This window comes from Mus caroli, unplaced genomic scaffold, assembly GCF_978045245.1.
Source record: "Mus caroli unplaced genomic scaffold, Mus_caroli_1 scaffold_15, whole genome shotgun sequence".
Classification (NCBI taxonomy): domain Eukaryota; kingdom Metazoa; phylum Chordata; class Mammalia; order Rodentia; family Muridae; genus Mus; species Mus caroli.
This window is the reverse complement of record NW_028227270.1, coordinates 60,076,386-60,094,096: the sequence shown is the minus strand read 5'-3', so window position 1 is coordinate 60,094,096 and position 17,711 is coordinate 60,076,386. Positions and strand designations below refer to the sequence as shown.

Sequence of the window (17,711 nt, the reverse complement as noted above, 5' to 3'; positions counted from 1 at the left end):
ATTAAATTAAAGGCAGCATTAGCTCACACTCTGCCTTGTGCTGCGTTTTAATCTCACTTGAAGCTGGATGGACTTCCAGTGCCCCCTCCCTCCACAGCCCTCCCACCTCATCACTGGGTTAAATGCAGTGTAACTGTGGAAAGCAACTGCACCATAGACACTGTTTAAACTCTTTACTGATGTGTGCATTTTTAATAAAACAACCAAAAATACACAAAGTCATAGTTTTTTTTTTAAACACGGGATTTAAAAAAATGATGTCTATAAAAATACAATGTTTAAGGCAGTTTGGAAATGCATTTATACATTTCTACAATGTCCATAAATTCTCTTGAAAATAAGAACGTTACTTCAAATCTGTAAAATACACTGTACATTCTTCTACACAGGGCACACTTCAAAATGGGCTGCGGGAGCGGGTTCCTGGTGAGCAATGTATTCTATACATTTCTTGGATGGGCTGCAGGAGTGGGTTCCTCGTGACCAATGTATTCTATACATTTCTTGGATAGGGGAGATACAACAATGATGCAGATTTAAAACTTTTAATTTCTTTTTTTAAAAAATAAATTATTTTCTGAAGCATACAATTTATAAAAATTCTATATACAAAGTACAGCAACTGGTAAGAAACCCCAGTTTTAATACAGTTTATATACGACGTACCAGGGTGGAGGACCCCGATAGGGGCAGAGGTAATATTCAATCTCTGCATATTCAAATTTAGAATTTCTTGGTGGAGGAAAATAAAAAGGACAACAAAACAAACATCATAGAGGTTTTCCTAGATGGCAGTACCGAGCTTTAGGATAAAAACATGTATTGTTCAACACCATGGTAACTCTTTTTTTTTTTTTTTTTTTGGATCCTTAATTCTAAGACACGTGGTGCAGAGGGATCAGAATGGTGGCAGGAAAATTAAAGGTGAAGGGTTAGGATTATAATGCAGTTGTAATTTCGGGGACACCCCTCCCCCAAAGGCAATCGGCAGCTCCACACTGAGCATTACCAATGGATATACCAAGAGCACAGGAATGAATCGGTAAGGGGAACTTTTCTATTTACTTACGATTGCTGTGTTTCTCAGTGGTCACAAGCAATTGAAGTCGTTACCAGTACTATGTGTTCCCTCACCGGGAAACAGTTTAAAAACAAAACAAACAGACAAATAAAAACCCGACCCCTTTGCAAACCTAATTCGCTCAACATCCCTTCTCCAAGTCCATTGGAACTGGAAAGACCCCCACCGTTCAGCACTCTGAGTCTAGGCCTCCTTTGCTTTTGCAGGCTGTCCCGAATTCTGCAGATTAGAGCTGGCAGTATAGATCAGCCGGTTATCTCTGCAGCCTGGAAAACCGCACAGAAGAGGGCCGAGCATGTTGGCTGCGGTAAGAGCTGGGCCCTGTCCACCCAGGGAGAGTGTGGGTCAGTGTTCCCGACCATCTCCGGTCTCCGAGCCACAGGTGCCCTGCTCGGGAACCAGCTGGGTCGTGCATACCGGCCTGGAGCAGCCTGCAGCAGGGGCGCAGGAGCTACAAGTGTGACCCGAGCAGCAGGAGCAACAGCAGCAGCAAACAGGCAAACGGGGTCCAAGCGCTTCGATTCGCCCAGTGGCCTCCACTGCCGCTGCTGCTGCTCCTGCGCCCGGGACCGTGGGGCAAGTCTCCGCGGCCGCCCGCCGCAGCAGCGCCGCCGCCCGGGCGCGCAAGGCCGTCGTCGTCGTCCAGGGGCTGCTCGCCGCCCGCGGCCCCAGCGCGCTGCTCGTCGTCATATTCTTCGTCGTAGTAGTCGTCCAGGCCCCCATCCGAGCCGCTGCTGCCCGGACCGTTGCTCGCATCTGGGCCGAAGCACAGGCGGGCCATGTTCTCCTTGACCGATTCGCAGATGGGCCGCTCCAGCCCATCGCACACGCAGTCGTTGAGCAGCGCCGCCTTGGGCACAGCCAGCATGTCCTCGATGACCGCGCGGCACTCGTCTGTGCAGCGCAGCCCGTTGAAAAGCTTGCCGCAGTAGGCCAGGTAGCGGCTGAGCGCCAGGTTGCAGCGGCTGTCCCGGTCGCAGCGCCGCCGGGCTTCAGTGCAGCCCATGACCGAGCCTGCTCCCGCGCCCGGGCCCACGCTGCTGGTGCGCGGCAGACAGGGCTCGATGGCGCGCTTGGTGGACCTGCAGTGTTCGTCCTGCGCGCAGTCGCAGTCCTCCAGCGCGGGCCCGCGGCGCGTGTGGTTGAGCTGGATAAGCGCCGAGATGCAGTGGCTCGGGCAGCGCCAGCGCGGCGAGAAGGACGCGGCCGAGGCAGGGAAGGCGCCGGCGGGCCCCGGAGCATCAGCCCCGCCGCGCTGCGCTAGCACCGGAGCACAAGCCTCGGCGTACTGGCTGTAGGCGTAGCTGCAGTCGGGCTCGCCCTGACACTGCAGCAGCGCCTGCCAGCAGATGAGGCGGCGGCCGTGCGCTAGCCCGGAGCCCCGCGGTGCCGAGCACAGCAGTTGCAGCAGCGCCATCAGGCACAGCAAGGCGCCCGGCAAGGTCCCCGTGCGGGCCCCGGCGCCGCCCAGCAGCGCGGCTAGCATCGCGGGCAGCAGCGGCCGCCGGACGCGGTGCGGAGCGGAGACGAGGCTCGGGTGGCGGCCGCGGGGCCGCTGGAAAAGTTTGTCCGAGTTCCGCGCACTTCTGGCATGGGCGTCCTCATCCATCCATGCCGGCGGCCCCGCGGCTGGTAAAGGCGGGTGTTCGCTCCGGCACCGCGGCCGGGGCTCCCTGAGAAGCGCGGCGACGCAGGTCCGGGTCCGGTCAACGGTTGGAGGCGCTCAGTGCTGTCCCGGGGGGACGCGGCGAAGCTGCAGGAGCGCGCGGCGCCGGGAGTGCATGGTGCTAGGCGCCTGCAGACAGTCTTTCGGCCGGCGGCTCCTCGGTTCCTGGCTCAGCGGCTCGTAGCACTTCGCAGCTCTGGCATCCCGCCTTCCCGCGGCCAGGACGCTTGGTCCCCTCCCCCTCTACCCCGGTCTGGGCCGCGCTCCGGGAAGTTCTGGGCGCCAGGCGCAGGGAGGACCCCGAAACTCGGAGCGTGCGGCTCTGCTCGGAGACCCGGAGCTTGGGGAGCGGATCCGCGGAGCCCGGCTGCGGACTAGCTCGCCGCGAGGCTTTAAATACAAAAGTGGGCCGGGAGCCCCCGTGTGGTGCCGCGGCGCCCCCTCATTATGCATGCATAGAAAAGCAAACAAACAAAAACATTAGCAACGCTCCTCCGGCTCGCCGAGCCCTGGCCCCGCGCGCTCCAGGCTTGCCCGCTTTCTCCTTTCTCCACTCTCCGGCGCCCTTTGCTCGGCCCCCTTCCCCGGCTTTGCGAGCTGCTATTGGTCCAGCTTGTTGTTGTTGAAACTTTTTTTTTTTTTTTCCGAGCCGCTGGAGTGGGGCTGCAGAGTGGGGGAGGGCGGTGGGCAGCTCACATTCAGGCATTCAGGGCTTGAAAGGAACGGCTTAGGGAGCCTGACACAGGCCCAGCTCCTCCCACTCTTCAGGAGGCTGGGATACCGAACCCCAGCTCGCGCACAGAGCCAGCGGGCAGGGCTTAGGGCCAGCTGCCTGCATCCGGCTCAGCCACCGGCCTTTTTGTTCGCTTCCTCCGCCCCCTTTTTGTTTGGGTGGGGGGACACTTTTATTAATTCTTACTGATCCCCCATCTTTGCATCTGAGATAGTTCGAAAGTCACTTTAATTTTCAGGCTCCTCATCTGTGAGTTCTGATCACCTCGGGGGGGGGGGGGTTATAGTGAAGGCAGGGAGTTTTGAGAATTCATTGTAAGACTTTAGAAACTTAGACACTGATTGCGCGCGCTGGCACACGCGGGTTCTCTCTCTCTCTCTCTCTCTCTCTCTCTCTCTCTCTCTCTGTCTCTCTGTCTGTCTCTCTCTCTCAGTCTCTCTGTCTCTCTCTCTCTCTCACACACACACATACACACACACACACACACACACACACCGAGCCACCATCACAACCACGACCTCTACCACCACCACAAGAAGGACACTTTCCACCAGCTTTCAGTCCTCCTTTCCGGCAGGTAAGGCCCTCGCACTGGACATCGTTTTCAAACTAAGAAATCCAAAGAAATGAAACTATTTCTTTACTCACGATTTTTTTTTTTAAAATACAAACGGCAATGGCAAATCTTAGCATTAAAAATCCTGGGAATGCTGAGCGCTACCACCTGGCTGCAGTCACAGCACAGAAGACGAGGGTAAATTGACCCGCTACGTGCTTTAAACTGCACGTTTCAGTTCCTCCTGTGTTTAAAGCAAAAGCCACCGGCAGAGCGGGCTTTGCAGTCTGAGGAGGACTCTCACAAGCGACCTTAACTGTGGCGCAATGCAGCTTTTGGCCACTAGAGGCACCGCGAGTCTGTGGCCTGTCAAAAACTGGCTCCTTCCCCTCCCCTTTCCGTGGTGAGACTATCAACTCTGTCACAAATTTTAAGGCTAAATCGCTGCTGAAGCAAAGGAAGCCCCAGCTGCAGTGCGTTCAGAAAGTGGACTGTCCACCTCTCCAAAGAGTTAAGAGAGTTTGAAAGGGCGAGAGTGAGGGCCTGACGGATTAACCTGGCTTTTTGGAAAAGCTGGCTGCCTAGGCTGAGGAAGCTGTCTCTGAAACCTCACACCATGAGAGAGGCAGGCTGAGCTGTGTGAAGTCACCGTGTTCCTACCCTAACCCTAATTCATGGTTAGGACCATGAATTTAGTAATAGAAAACAAACGCAAATCTATCCTTAAAAACTAACCAGATGTGGTACAGCAAGCCTGTTTATCCCGGGCAGAAGTGGGAGGATCATTGCAAGTTTAAGGACAGCTAGTTTGATCCTGAGAGCTCCAGGCCACTTGCTTTAAGGTCAGATTGCGCACTTGCTAAGGTCCTTTTTATCCTTAACAATCTGTGATCCCGAGCTCCTAAGAAGAAGGCCAGCCCTGGGATGCATCTTCAAGTTTGTGTATGTTCTGGCTTCTTTAGAGAGCTCTCAAGACAGCCTGCAGGAGAATCATCTGGAGACCTTGTGTTCATATCTGGATTCCTAACTCTTCGAATCTCTGACAGCTAAAACCCTGGAGGGCCTGAAAGTCTGCATTTCCAACAAGATTTAAGGCGGTGTGTGTGTGTGCGCGCGCGTGCGTGCTTGCGTGTAGTGTTACTGATGCTTCATAGCTGCTTACTGGGGGTATGTTCTGACTGTCTTTGTTCTAAAGGTTGCAAATAGTTCACTTTTGCTGGTCACATGAATACATCTTAGCCTTGATTCAGGTCTCAGTGGGAGCTGAGGGAGGTCACAAGTGCTCATCCTGAAGACATCTTTACAGACTCATGGCCTTGACGTGGAAGGCCAGAGGAGCAGGCAGCCACAGCAGGCTGTGTGCATTCCCCTCTTTCAAATATAGACTTTTCTGGGTCCTGGGCTTTCACTCTTTAAGGACACCATGTCTATGGATTCTCCTTTCCCTCCTTCCTTCCCTGTCCCTTCTCTCCCTCCTCCCCTCCCCCTTTTCTCCCTTCCCCTTTTCTCCATCCCTCCTTCCCTTCCTCCTTCTCCCCCCCCCCCGTTCCCTCCTCCTTCTTCCCCCTCCCTTCCTCCCTCCCTCCTCCCCTCCCTCCCTCTTTCCATTCTTCCCCGAATCTTTTCTCTTATTGACTTCTCACTCCTGAAGTCCCACCTGGCATTTTACTCCCCAGTAGTTTTAGAGTATCAGTCCATGATTAGCATGGTGGGGAAGAGTGGTAGCAGGCAGACATGGTGCTGGAGTGGTGGCTGAGAGCTCACCTCCTCAGTTGATCCTCAGTTGTAGACACAGGCTAGAGGAATTACGAGGAGGAATCAGAACTGGGTGAGGAATGAAACTGAAAGGGACACTTGCTTTCATGATGGTGTCTACCTTAGTGTTTCTGTTGCTGTGCATAGATACCATGGCCATGGCAACTCTTATAAGGGAACACATTTAATTGGGGCTGGCTTACAGTTTAGAGGTTCGGTCCATTATTGTCATAGAGGCATGGCAGCATGCAGGCAGGCATAGTGATGGAGAAGGACCTGAGAGTTCCAAAGGCATCAGGAAGAGACACTGGGCCTAGCTTAAGTATCTGAAACCTCAAAGTCTGCCCCCAACCCCAGTGATACACTTCCTCCAACAAGGCCACATCCACTCCAACAAAGCCATGCCTCCTAACAGTGCCACTCCCTATGTGTCTTTGGGTCATTTTCATTCATACAACACAGTGCTATTAAGAGTCAAGGTCCTTCTTTTTAAAAAGTTAAACAGTAGACACATTACTAATCTTTTCTGAGCTCTGGTATTGTCCCAAGAAGAACAATAAATCTTAGTCCAGTCAACCCAAAGAACCATTAAGAATAACACAGGATGTGGGCTTAAGACCACATTTAATATGGTTCTGTATGGTGGGAGATGACAAAATACTTCCCATCATAACCAAAAGATGAAAATTGCTGGTATCTAGGGGGATTCTTCTCTCTCTCTCTCTCTCTCTCTCTCTCTCTCTCTCTCTCTCTCTCACACACACACACACACACACCCCTAATGGATTGGTTTAGATGGAGCATGACAACTTCTTGACTTCTTAAGTCAGCTTGTAAACTCAGAACTGGCACACATCATTTGTTCTATAGAAAAACCAACAGAGACCCATGTCCTTAAAGACAGAGTTCTGAAATCCTCATGCATGAAATGAGACTTAAATTGGTGAACATGGGTCCCCCCTCTTGAAGTTAGAGGAAAGTGAACTAGGAATTTGGTAGTGCTCTAGCTGGCTGGCTGAATTGTCAAGAGTCGTTAAAACACAGGCATCTTAAGTGGTAGACCCCCACTAACTTGCTTTGTTTATTGTTGCTTTTGATGACCAGAAAATATGAAGGCTTTTGTGTGGGGCAAACACTCGGTAGGTCTGAAAATCATTGACTATTGAACTCTACATTTCACACCTTGGATGCCTAGCTCATTCATCCCCAAAGCCATTGTTATAATTTCTCTGCTGCTTCCTAGAGAGGAAGTAACTTGTTGGAAAAACTGGAAGAACAGATATTCCAACAGGAAATGAACCCTGGACTTGTCCAACCAGGTCAAGTCATGGGCTCATGACCAACAAACCAGGTCGCAGTCATGTCAGAGACAGAACAACTCCAGTCAGTAGTCTTGTCTCTTTCAAAGGATATCTCCATGTGCACTGGAGGTCTGGTAATTCTAAGGAAAGTTTGCTCCAGTCCACACTTCCTGGCTCTTCACTGCTTCCGGTTCCGTGGATGCTTTCATCTTTGCTGAACAGCAGTGTGTGTCTTCCAAGTCATCCTGTAGTCCACAAGTTCTCAAGCAGGGAAGCATCTGAGAGGCACATGTTTGCTTTTTCAAAGCACATATGTCTGAGACTAACTCCACCGCACTTCAGTTTCTCTCCGGGGACCATGGGATGTGGGGATGGGTGGGCTGGGGTATATTTCTTAAGCATATCTCTGCTTAACTAATCATTTTTGTGATTAGTAAACTTTCAAACGTCATAGATGGAATTATAGAATTATCTCTGGGGAAAATGATAACTTTTGTTTTTTAAGTATTGACAAGCAAGTAAACAAAAATAAATAAAGATTAAGCAAGCCTCTTCTTGCTCTCTCCCGACCCCAGTGTTCTGTTAAATTAAGATGAGAAGCCTGTGGACAGGAAAGGAAGAGCCAAAGAATAAAGGCCTTCCCATTGATAAATTTGAAGCTTTTCTTTTCCAATTTCAATATGAATGGAATGTCAATGCAGCCAGACCACAGAAGGAATGCCTGTTCATCTTCAGTCAGCAGTTTGGAATTAACTCTAAAACATTAAATTTTTTCAACTAGTGGGTCACAGTACTGAATATGGAGCTTGAAAAAAAAAAAACTTGACAACAGGAAAAGGTTTCTGGGTATACTGCAACCCCAACTTCACTAAAATCCAAACACCTGAAAGGCAGAGGAGATTCAGGCAGTACAGGGCTTCCCTGTAGCCTTTGCACTGTGTGTGCCAGAACGCCACAGAGAGTCAACAAGAGCTGCCTAGCTCACCTCAGCTCAGGTCAGAGGCTACGGCAGATTATGAACTGCAGTGTTGACACTACACACACAACAATTTCTGTTCTTACATGGCTTATTTGTGGAAAGCAAACACATTTACTTTTGGAATTCAATTTTGGGTGTTTGTGTGTGCCCGGAAGTAGAGGCCAGAGGTTTATACCAGAGTCTTCCCTGGTCCTTCTCCATCTTTGTGATGGATGTGTTGCCCTGTGTTCTTGGTGCTATTGCTATTGTGTTTCCAGTCACTGAAAAAGCCTGAAAAGTGTCTCCCACTGAACCCAGAGCTCACCAGTGGCTGGACTGGCTGGCCAACAAGACCTGAAGTCCATTTGGCTCAGTGTCCGCACTACAGAGTGGGCACTGCCACACCCAGCGTTTATGTAGTGAAAGGCAACCCAGACATCTTCTTGAACTTACAGATCGAGTATTTTACTAAGTGCACAATCTCTCCAGCCTGAAAATAGACATTAATCTCTTCACTCTTCACTCCTCAGCTTGTAAGTATCAAGTTGCTCTTTCTTTGTATTGTATTGTGCTGTATTGTATTAGAATGTTTGGTTTTAAATTTTGCTATTTGAATTGCTGACTTGAGTCTCATTAGAAAAAAAATTCTTCGATGATTTTTTTGACTTGGACAAGCTTTTTTGAGACGACTGCAGGCTTAGATTTTTCAAAACCTACATTAATAAGGGTTCTCAAATGCTTCACCCCCGTCCCCTTCTAGCCCACTGTTCAAAGGCAGGGGAGAAAAGATGGTAAATAAGGACAAGGGGATGTGGACCTGCTTAGAAGTAGCTCTTTGGGGGGATTCTAATCTCCGTTGTCAGGATACCAGCAGTCCAGTTCAGCAGCATCAGGATACCAACAGTGCGGTTCAAAAGTGTCACCAAACACAAATCAGCAGCAGTGGCATGATCCAGCAGAAACAGCCAGGCCTTGGCCAAATCTGCACGGGTCAGCCAGAGCAACCAGTACTCATGCTGCTAGTATTACAATTTATCTGGAGAGGCTTTCTCAGTATTGACAATTATACAATTAAGTCATCGATCAACTCTAGAAAAACATTGATGATGCAGAACCAAACCCAGATATGCACCCTGGGTTTAATTTTTATGAAAAATAAGCATATCCATCTCATTAGTATACAAATTTACTTATATTTTTAACAAAGGTAAATTTGTTTGCATACAGTTGCTTCAGGATGAATTTCTTAAGATTGGGGCCACATAAAAATTTCTTGTTCAGGAACAGATTGTGAGAGAAGCTGAGGAAGCCTGTTCTACAGTGACGTGTGCGTCTGTTAACTAAATCACTAATCCACATAAGAGCCCAGGCTTCATAAAATTTCCCAAGATTATTAGTTTTCTTACAGGACGTCATAGTTTTGAATACTGATTTCAAATACTAATAGCACCCATGTATTCTTGCAGATCTTCCCAAATACAGACACACATAGGTGCACACCCTTTGGTTTGTATGTGCATGCACATACACATAGGCACACTCAGGTATGTTCTGGGACACTCGAATCATGCATATGAACGTTCATTTCCCCGTGGACATTCGTCTTGGCACCTTCCTCTACCCTCTAACTTTTTGATGCGTGGTCCTCCTTATCGTAAGAGTGGTTTGGGTCTCTAGCTTTGAGGGATTATGGGAGAATCAATTACAGAATCACAGAACTCCTGTTCCTGTAGTCTCAATATCTTCCTCTTCATATGCACATAGGGGTTATAATGTCAGTCAGTAGCTGGCTTCCAGGCTATGTGATCTGGTCATGGTGGGTACCACCCACACAACTGTACACACACTAGCCTTGAGACATCTCAGTGTTAAAAAAAATAAAACACTGAATAAAATGAATTTATTCTATAGGCCCAAAGTCAGAGAACATAGATAATCTATACAAATGAAGAAGAGAAATGTTTAATCCTATCAAATGAGGACAAACATGATTAAAAAAAATCAGCAACCTCTTCGTATAAAAATGCCAGGGACAGGCAGAAACGAATCGTATTATTCAGAATACCAATGGCAAGTATCCTATCTGAAGTTTCTTGGAGACCTTCAATTCAAGTCAGAAATAAGACAGGGATAGTTGATGTTATTATTATTTAACATATTCAACATATTTAATATATGGACCCTTAAACATATGCAGAAAGGCTCTGATGGTTAGCTTTAATAGTCAACTTGTCACACCTGGAGAAGAGAATCTCAGTGGGGGACTGTCTATATTCGGTTTGCCTGTAGACATGTCTGTGGGGGATTGTCTTAATTATTTAATTGATGTGGGAAGATGAAGCCCACTGTGGGCAGCACCATTCCCTATACAGGTGGTCCTGCACTGTGTAAGAGGAGTGAAATAAAGATGGGCACAAGCAAGCAAGTAAGTACCATGCATGCATTTCTCTCTGTTATGGTCTGTGGATGTGATGAGAGACCAGACCAACTCCATCTTGGGTTCAGGCTCCATCTTAGAGAACCTGCCCTAAGGTTGAACTCAAGTTAAACACCATGTCTGTATCTAGCACTGGTCTCTAGGTCACTCCCTAACAACCACCCATTGGGAAGAAAACAAGTTCCAGTTGCATCTAAAGATATTCACTTCTGAAAGTTTCGGGTTTGGCTCCCAGCATCAGTCGATCATTTTAAAGGACAACAAATTCCATAATAGCTGCCCCAATCAGATGTGTGCCAAGCCGGATACCACCGTGCTTGTTTGCTTACCTCTCTAAATGCTTGAAACTGAGCTCAGGGCTTCTCCCTCCCATCCTGCTGCATCCGTGATGAAGGTTATGGCCTAGGCTCAAGCTTGAATAAAGACTAGTGCAATTGCACCAGAATTGGCTCCTTGGTGGTCTGTTGGAGGCTCTCAAAATGGGCATAACATCAAGACTAGCTGTTTGAGATTCCTGCCTTGATTTCCCCACACCCATGGACTGTGACTGTAACTGATACAAACCTCTTTCTCTCAGGTTGCTTTTTCTGGGGGCATTTAATCACAGCAACAGAAAGGAAGCTAAGGTAAAGACCAGCATGCAACTGAAGACAAACGGTGGGGAAGAAGCTGAGCAAAGATAGGAAGTGAGTATGCTTCTAGATGGTGGCTGTGACTGGCAGTGACATCATCACCTCGGAGATAAGGCAGATCATCTCTAGTGCTAACACTCGGACTGCTCCCTGCCCTTGCTGGAAGAACTTAGGACTCTTCTTTTGCCCTCTGGCTGTCCATAGATCAGAACAGCTAGAAGGTCATGAGAGTGTGGCTTTGGATTCTCACCAACAGTCCAGGCTTTGAGGAGCCTATTTCTAAGAACCTTTGGAGAGAAGAGTCACATGAGAGGGTCTTGGAACACTGGGGATAGGGCCTCAAAGCAGTTGTGGGTTTCTATCTCTTGCTTCCTAGCCATGAGGTGAGCCATCTTGTTCTTCTCCTGTGCTCTAATCATTATGTGCTTCCATAGGTCCAAATTACAAGCTATAAGCCTATAAGCCTTCCCTCTTTATAAAGTGATTATCCTAGGCATTTGTTATAGTAACAGAAAGCTGACTAACATGAAAACACACTTAGTACCTGGGGAACACCTCTGGGCCTACAGCAGTATTTTTCATGTCTAGAAAATAAATTTCTATTGTGCTGATTCTTGATGTTTTGATGTTATTTGTTTGCTGGCTATAATCCCAACTGTCAGGAGGCTGTGGTGGGTGATAGTGACTTTGAGCGTAGGCTGGGTCACTTATCAAGACTCTATCTCAAAATCAATTACAAATAAACAAAAAAAATGTAGTAGATGTTATCGTTTAAATCTTACTATGCCCCACAAACTCTTGTTTTTAATGTTTGTTCCCTAGCTAGTGGCTCTGTTTTGTGAGACTATAAATCTGTTAGAGGAGGTGGGGCTGCAGACACTAAGGGGCAGGCCTTAAAGGTTATACACAGTGCATAACTAAGGGCTCTAGCTCAGCTCTGTCTGCACCCTGGACTGCTGTGTCAGCATGTACAGCACAGTGCTGCTGTCCCCCACAGGGAGCCAAGTCCTCCTGAAACTCTAGAACAAAATAAATCTTGCTCAACTTTGCTGGGTCTGTCAGGTGTTAAGGCCACAGAGATGATAATGCAAGAGATGCAATAGGTTTACTGTGAAAACATGGGAAAGCACCTGCATGCCAGGCAAACATCCCGGGGAAAGGCTGCTTCCTGAACGTCAGATGAAGGGTGCAGGAAGAAAATTTCCAGAAATCTGTGTGTGTGTGCGCATGTGTGTGTGTGTGTGTGTGTGTGTGTGTGTGTATACATATATATATACACACACACACTTTATATGTTTATATATATATTTATATATATAAACACACTTATTAATATAATGGTGATATATTTATTAATACAATATATTAATATATTTATTAACACATTATATTGATATATTTAATGTAACAAATTAATATAATATAATGATAATAAATTTAAAATATAAATGTTTGTATATTTATTAATGAATATTTATATATTTAGAAACATATTTCACAGGAAAATGTCTTAGTTAGGGTTTTACTGCTGTGAACAGACACCATGACCAAGGCAAGTCTTATAAAAAACAACATTTAATTGGGGCTGGCTTGAGGAGCTGAGAGTTTTATGTCTTTATCCAAAGGCTGCTAGTGGAAGACTGACTTCCAGGCAACTAGGGTGAGGATCTTATACCCACACCCACAGTGACACACCCATTCCAACCAGGTCACACCTATTCCAACAAGGCCACACCTTCAGATGGTACCACTCCCTGGTCCAAGGATATACAAACCATCACAGAAAATCAAATCAAATCTGTGACTAACATTATTAAAAAGCTTGTGACAACTTCGGAGCTGAAGTATGAGTTCTAGGAAGCACAGCGGTGTTAGTGATTAGCGTGTGCTGGTGGTAGGGCAACCAATGCCCTGTGCTAAACTCATCAAGGGAACTTGTTTAGCAGGTGGAGAAGAAAGCTTCTTAAACAAACAAGCATCACTGTGTCAGAAAATAGAAACACTATCATCAGATTGAAGATGTGCAAGTTACCAAGTAAAGTGCTAGAAGTCAAATGACAAGATCCAGGCTTATAATCGATAATTCAGGGAAATTCTTATAATCAAGACGGAAAAGCAGACGGCACAGGAACAAAGCAGGTTTTAGCTGTGCAGACATTAAGAACTTGCACACGGGAAAGAGAACCAAAGAGTAAGTGGAAAGAGTGTGAAGTGGGTGCCATGGGCTGAGGGTGTCCTAACCATCCTGGTTTGATGCAGCGGCACGAGACGCCATTAGGAGACAATTGGGTTTAGCTGAAGTTGTCAGGTTGTGTGAGCCAGCTTGTCATCACTGTAACAAACTGCTGTGGCAATCTCCCGGAGAGGAAAAGAGGTTCTTTGGCTCACAGGTTTTGAGGTTTTGTGTCCTTTCTGATGTTGGGTCTGGGGTTTTGTCAGAGAACATGGCCTAGATCCATTCAGCTTGTGTCCAGAAAGAGATTGAGAGTATGGGGGACCATTGAAGGGCATTCCCCAAGAAGCTGAAAGAATTCCTAGTCGGCTCTGCTTCTGGAATTTCCCACCACTTCCCAGCTATACCAAACTGCTAAATGGAGAGTGGCTCTTTAATACCCGTGCTTGTGGGAGAATTCTAGATCTAGGGTTTGGTGAGGGTGAAGCCTTCCTAAAAGGAATATGTCTTCAGAAGAAGGAGAAGCAGACGACTGCACAGCCTGGAAGCAGCCATCAGAGATCCTGAACACACTCCGAGGGGCCGCTTTTCTGACCTTGGCTTTTAACTGTGAGAGGTGTTTCAGTTATACCTACACCATAGATGTCAGAGACCGTTATTTCTATTGAGTCAAAAGCTCTTTGACGAGAGAGAGAGAGAGAGAGAGAGAGAGAGAGAGAGAGAGAGAGAGAGAGAGAGATCAGTCCGGAGGTTGTGAATGCATGCTGTCAACAAAGCAAGATGGGCTAGTGCACAGCAGGGGGCCTGGCTGTGGGCTCACTAGGACCTGCACTTGGGATTCTCTAAACATTGCCAGTGATTGAGAAATGTCTCTAGAATATTCAACTCATGTACAGCCATTCCTGGTAGTCTTTCTGACAGTAACAGCCAGAGAACCACCAGTGGACACATCCCCACCAGGACCACTAAGAGGAAAGATGTTTGTGAGTCAGTATGCCTGGATACTTTCATATTGATTTGAGTTTAATAATAAAACCTGGTGTTTCTGGTTTTGCCTATATTATTGCATTTTTATATAATAGTAGGTTGTGGGGTGGGTTTTTTTTTGTTTTTGTTTTTCAGTTTTGTTTTAGGAATGCTTCTGTGACAGATGGAAAGAAATAATCTAGTCTGTCCCTGGAGACAACCTAAGGATACAGTGCTACCTTCCCTTCTAACCACAAAGGGAATTGATGATGGTGGTTTCCTCCTGTTTGAAGAGTAAATGGCTTGTCGTGTCCAAGAACTTAAGGATTTGGCACTGTGTGAAGGTTAAGGAAAGTTCTAATTCTTCAGGTGGTGCTATTAATACCCAGATTGCAAAATGGCGGTGCAGTCTTACTTTTAGAAATACACAGGAGAGCAGCTGTCTAAGGCCATCAGTCTTCCTGTGTCCTGCTTTGGAATTTGAGAGCTCAAGATCCTGGAGGGGTTTCAGAATTTTACAACTTCAGGAAATCCCCACAGAACCAGTAGACAACTCCAGCATTCGGGAACTGTGGCTTTCGTGTTATCTGATAACGACCCGAGGTTTGAGCTGAATGGTGAGATCCTCTGTAGCACACAGAGGCTCTGCAGCCTCTTTCTCTCTAGTTTTCCAGCAGGATGACTATTGTTTTTCCATGAGGGGATCTCATAGTGTTAGCCCTGTTTCAATGAACAACCAGAGCCAGTTGTACAGTGGGCATTGCAGAATGTGTCAGGACGTTCTGGGCCATTTGTTTGCTTCTTTCTCTTTCTTTCTTTCTTTCTTTCTTTCTTTCTTTCTTTCTTTCTTTCTTTCTTTCTTTCTTTCTTTCTTTCTTTTCTCCCTCCCTCCCTCCCTCCCTCCTTCCCTCCCTCCCTCCCTCCCTCCCTCCTTTCTTTCTTTCTTTCTTTCTTTCTTTCTTTCTTTCTTTCTTTCTTTCTTTCTTTCTTTCTTTCTTTCTCTTCCTTTCTTCTTTCTTCCTTCCTTCCTTCTTTCTTCCTTTCTTCCTTCCTTCCTTCCTTCCTTCCTTCCTTTCTTTCTCTTTCTTTCTTTCTTTCTTTCTTTCTTTGCTGTCTGTATTTTTGTTTTGTTTTCTTTTCTGTATGTCTACATTCTAACCACTACAACAGGGACATAACATTTTTATGATGGCTTTGTAAACTCGTGTAAATTCATATTACACACCAAATACATTGCCTGGGAGGGTACTTCTCTCTTGAGAACATCTGTACATGGAGATGGCACACAAAGACTTCCAGCAACGAAACACTTCAATAAACTGGTAAAAAGGAGATTGTATGTCTGGTGGATGCTTCTCAAACAACCTGGGGAAAACACATCAGAACTGCTGACATTTGTGTTGCTGAAACTCAATAATTGTCGTGAAATAAATGTTTTGTGATAAAAATTCACCCTCCTAATGATTGACAAAGACTATATCATATAGTTAAAGAGAGAAAACAGTGCGGAGTGCATGCTCTGTTTGGGTAAGTGTGCACGGGCATGTGGAGTCCAGCATATTGGATGTCTTCTCTAGCCCACTTCCCTTCATTGTCTCAAGACAGACAGTGCCTGACTAGAAACCCCCTGTGCTTTGGCTGGGCTGGCCAGGGAGATGCAAGTATCCTTCCATATCTGCCCTCCCTTTCCAAAGCACATATGCGTGCGTGCGCATGTACACACACGCACACACACACACGCACACGCACACACAAACACACGGCCTTATTCAGCTCTTGTGTAGATGTTGGAGATTTGGACTCAGGTTCTCATGCTTGTGTCCTGGCACAGACATGGGATGTTCTTCTCAAGGCACAGATACTGAGGCATGGCAAGGTATGCTTTTGACTGTAGATAGGAGCATTTGCTTCTATGCCATAGCAACCAAACAATACGGTGTCTAAATTGTAGCTGGTGTCACTCTGATCGGTCAAAAATTTGTCCCATATCTGAAAACGTACTAACTGAAGTATTCAGAAAATTAATGCAAGTTTAAGTTCAAGGAGCTTTATTGAGGTAACATCAGGCACTGCAGAAGGCGTCCTGTCCTTTGTCCTCACAATCTGTCTCTAGTACTATACCAGCAGGGTTTGTTACTTTGTAATCAATGACTGGAAAAGCAAGGCTTCTAGCTGAAGTAATGATATCAGTTCACTCTGAAACACAGACTCTGAAATTCCCTTTAGAACCGTAGGAAACCTCAGTTATACCAGCAACAAAAGACGTTTTGTTTCTTTTAAGATCTGGATAACTACCAAACATTTGATATGAAAATGGTACTGTGTGACGACTGGGGAGTTGAACTGTCCTTTTACTGATGGGCTATATTGGAGAAATGAAGCTCTCCTTCTTTCCTCTATGCTATCTGGTCCTTATGTGCTTTCAGGTTTGAGTTTGAACTTCTGTGCTCAAGGATCTGTGAGAAACTCGAAGCTTCTCTATGGCAAATAGAGATTTTGCCCCTTTCCCTGTGTGTGTATCTGTGTGGGTATATGTATGTCTGTGTCCATGTATGTATGTATGTATGTTTGTGTCTGTGGGTGTCTCTGTATGTGTGTATGTGTGTTCATGTCTGTATGTGTTTATGCATGTCTGTGTCTGTGTGTACATGACTCTGTGTGTGTGTATGTATGTATGTATATGTGTGTATAGGTGTGCACCTATGTGTATATGTATGTATGTGTTCTTGTGTATATGTATGTGTTTGTAATTGTGTGTGTATGTATGTCTATGTGTATATGTGTGTATATCTCTCTGTGTGCATCTCTCTGTGTGTTTATGCATATCTGTGTATGTGTGTGTGTGTATATGTCTGTGTGTGCATGACTCTGTGTGTATATGTATGTGTATGTATGTGTCTGTGTGTGCATGACTCTGTGTGTATATGTATGTGTGTGTTTGTGTGTGTGTGTATATGTATTTGTCTGTGTGTGTAAGTGTAGGTCTCTGTGTGCATGAGTGTACATGTTTGTGTGTGTATGTATGTATGCATCTATGTGTGTATGTGTGTGTGTGGTATACATGTGTCTGTGTGAGCACAAGTGTATCTTGGGTTAGATTCAGGCTTGCACTCACTTCAACCATCTACATCCTAGATGTCAGATGAGTTTCCTGTTGGCAGACAGCTGAATTGTCTTTACCATCAGTTATCAGAGTCAAGGGTCAGATTTGGATGCTGTGAGGGAGTGAGATGTCCTGAGAGGAGAATGTTTCTTCTTATTAGAAGACAGGAATTTTTGGCAGTTTAGTGACCAACAAAACAAATTGAGCAGAAAGTAAGCCAGCCCTGAAATATGAAATTTCACTCTTATTACTTTTTGCTCAGCAAACACCAAGCATCTCTGTGTGTTGAGGCCCATCCCAGATCTTACAGATCAAGTCACAGAGGAAGCCCTGCCCTTGAGGTCATTTAT

At 46.3% G+C, this 17,711-nt stretch overlaps 1 protein-coding gene and 1 long non-coding RNA gene across 2 annotated transcripts; one reads left to right on the top strand and one right to left on the bottom strand.

Moving 5' to 3' along the window:
• Nucleotides 1–396: 396 nt before the first annotated feature.
• On the bottom strand, nt 397–3,505 carry Gas1 (growth arrest specific 1). Its single transcript, XM_021180394.3, has one exon. The coding sequence runs from the start codon at nt 2,688–2,690 to the stop codon at nt 1,533–1,535; it is 1,158 nt and encodes a 385-aa protein (XP_021036053.1). The 5' UTR covers nt 2,691–3,505; the 3' UTR covers nt 397–1,532.
• A 306-nt stretch (nt 3,506–3,811) lies between these two features.
• Nucleotides 3,812–11,535, top strand: LOC147000948 (uncharacterized). The gene is made up of 3 exons (XR_015045321.1): nt 3,812–4,057; nt 8,506–8,583; nt 11,065–11,535. It is a non-coding gene; the product is annotated as an uncharacterized LOC147000948 (long non-coding RNA).
• The last annotated feature ends 6,176 nt before the right edge of the window (nt 11,536–17,711 follow it).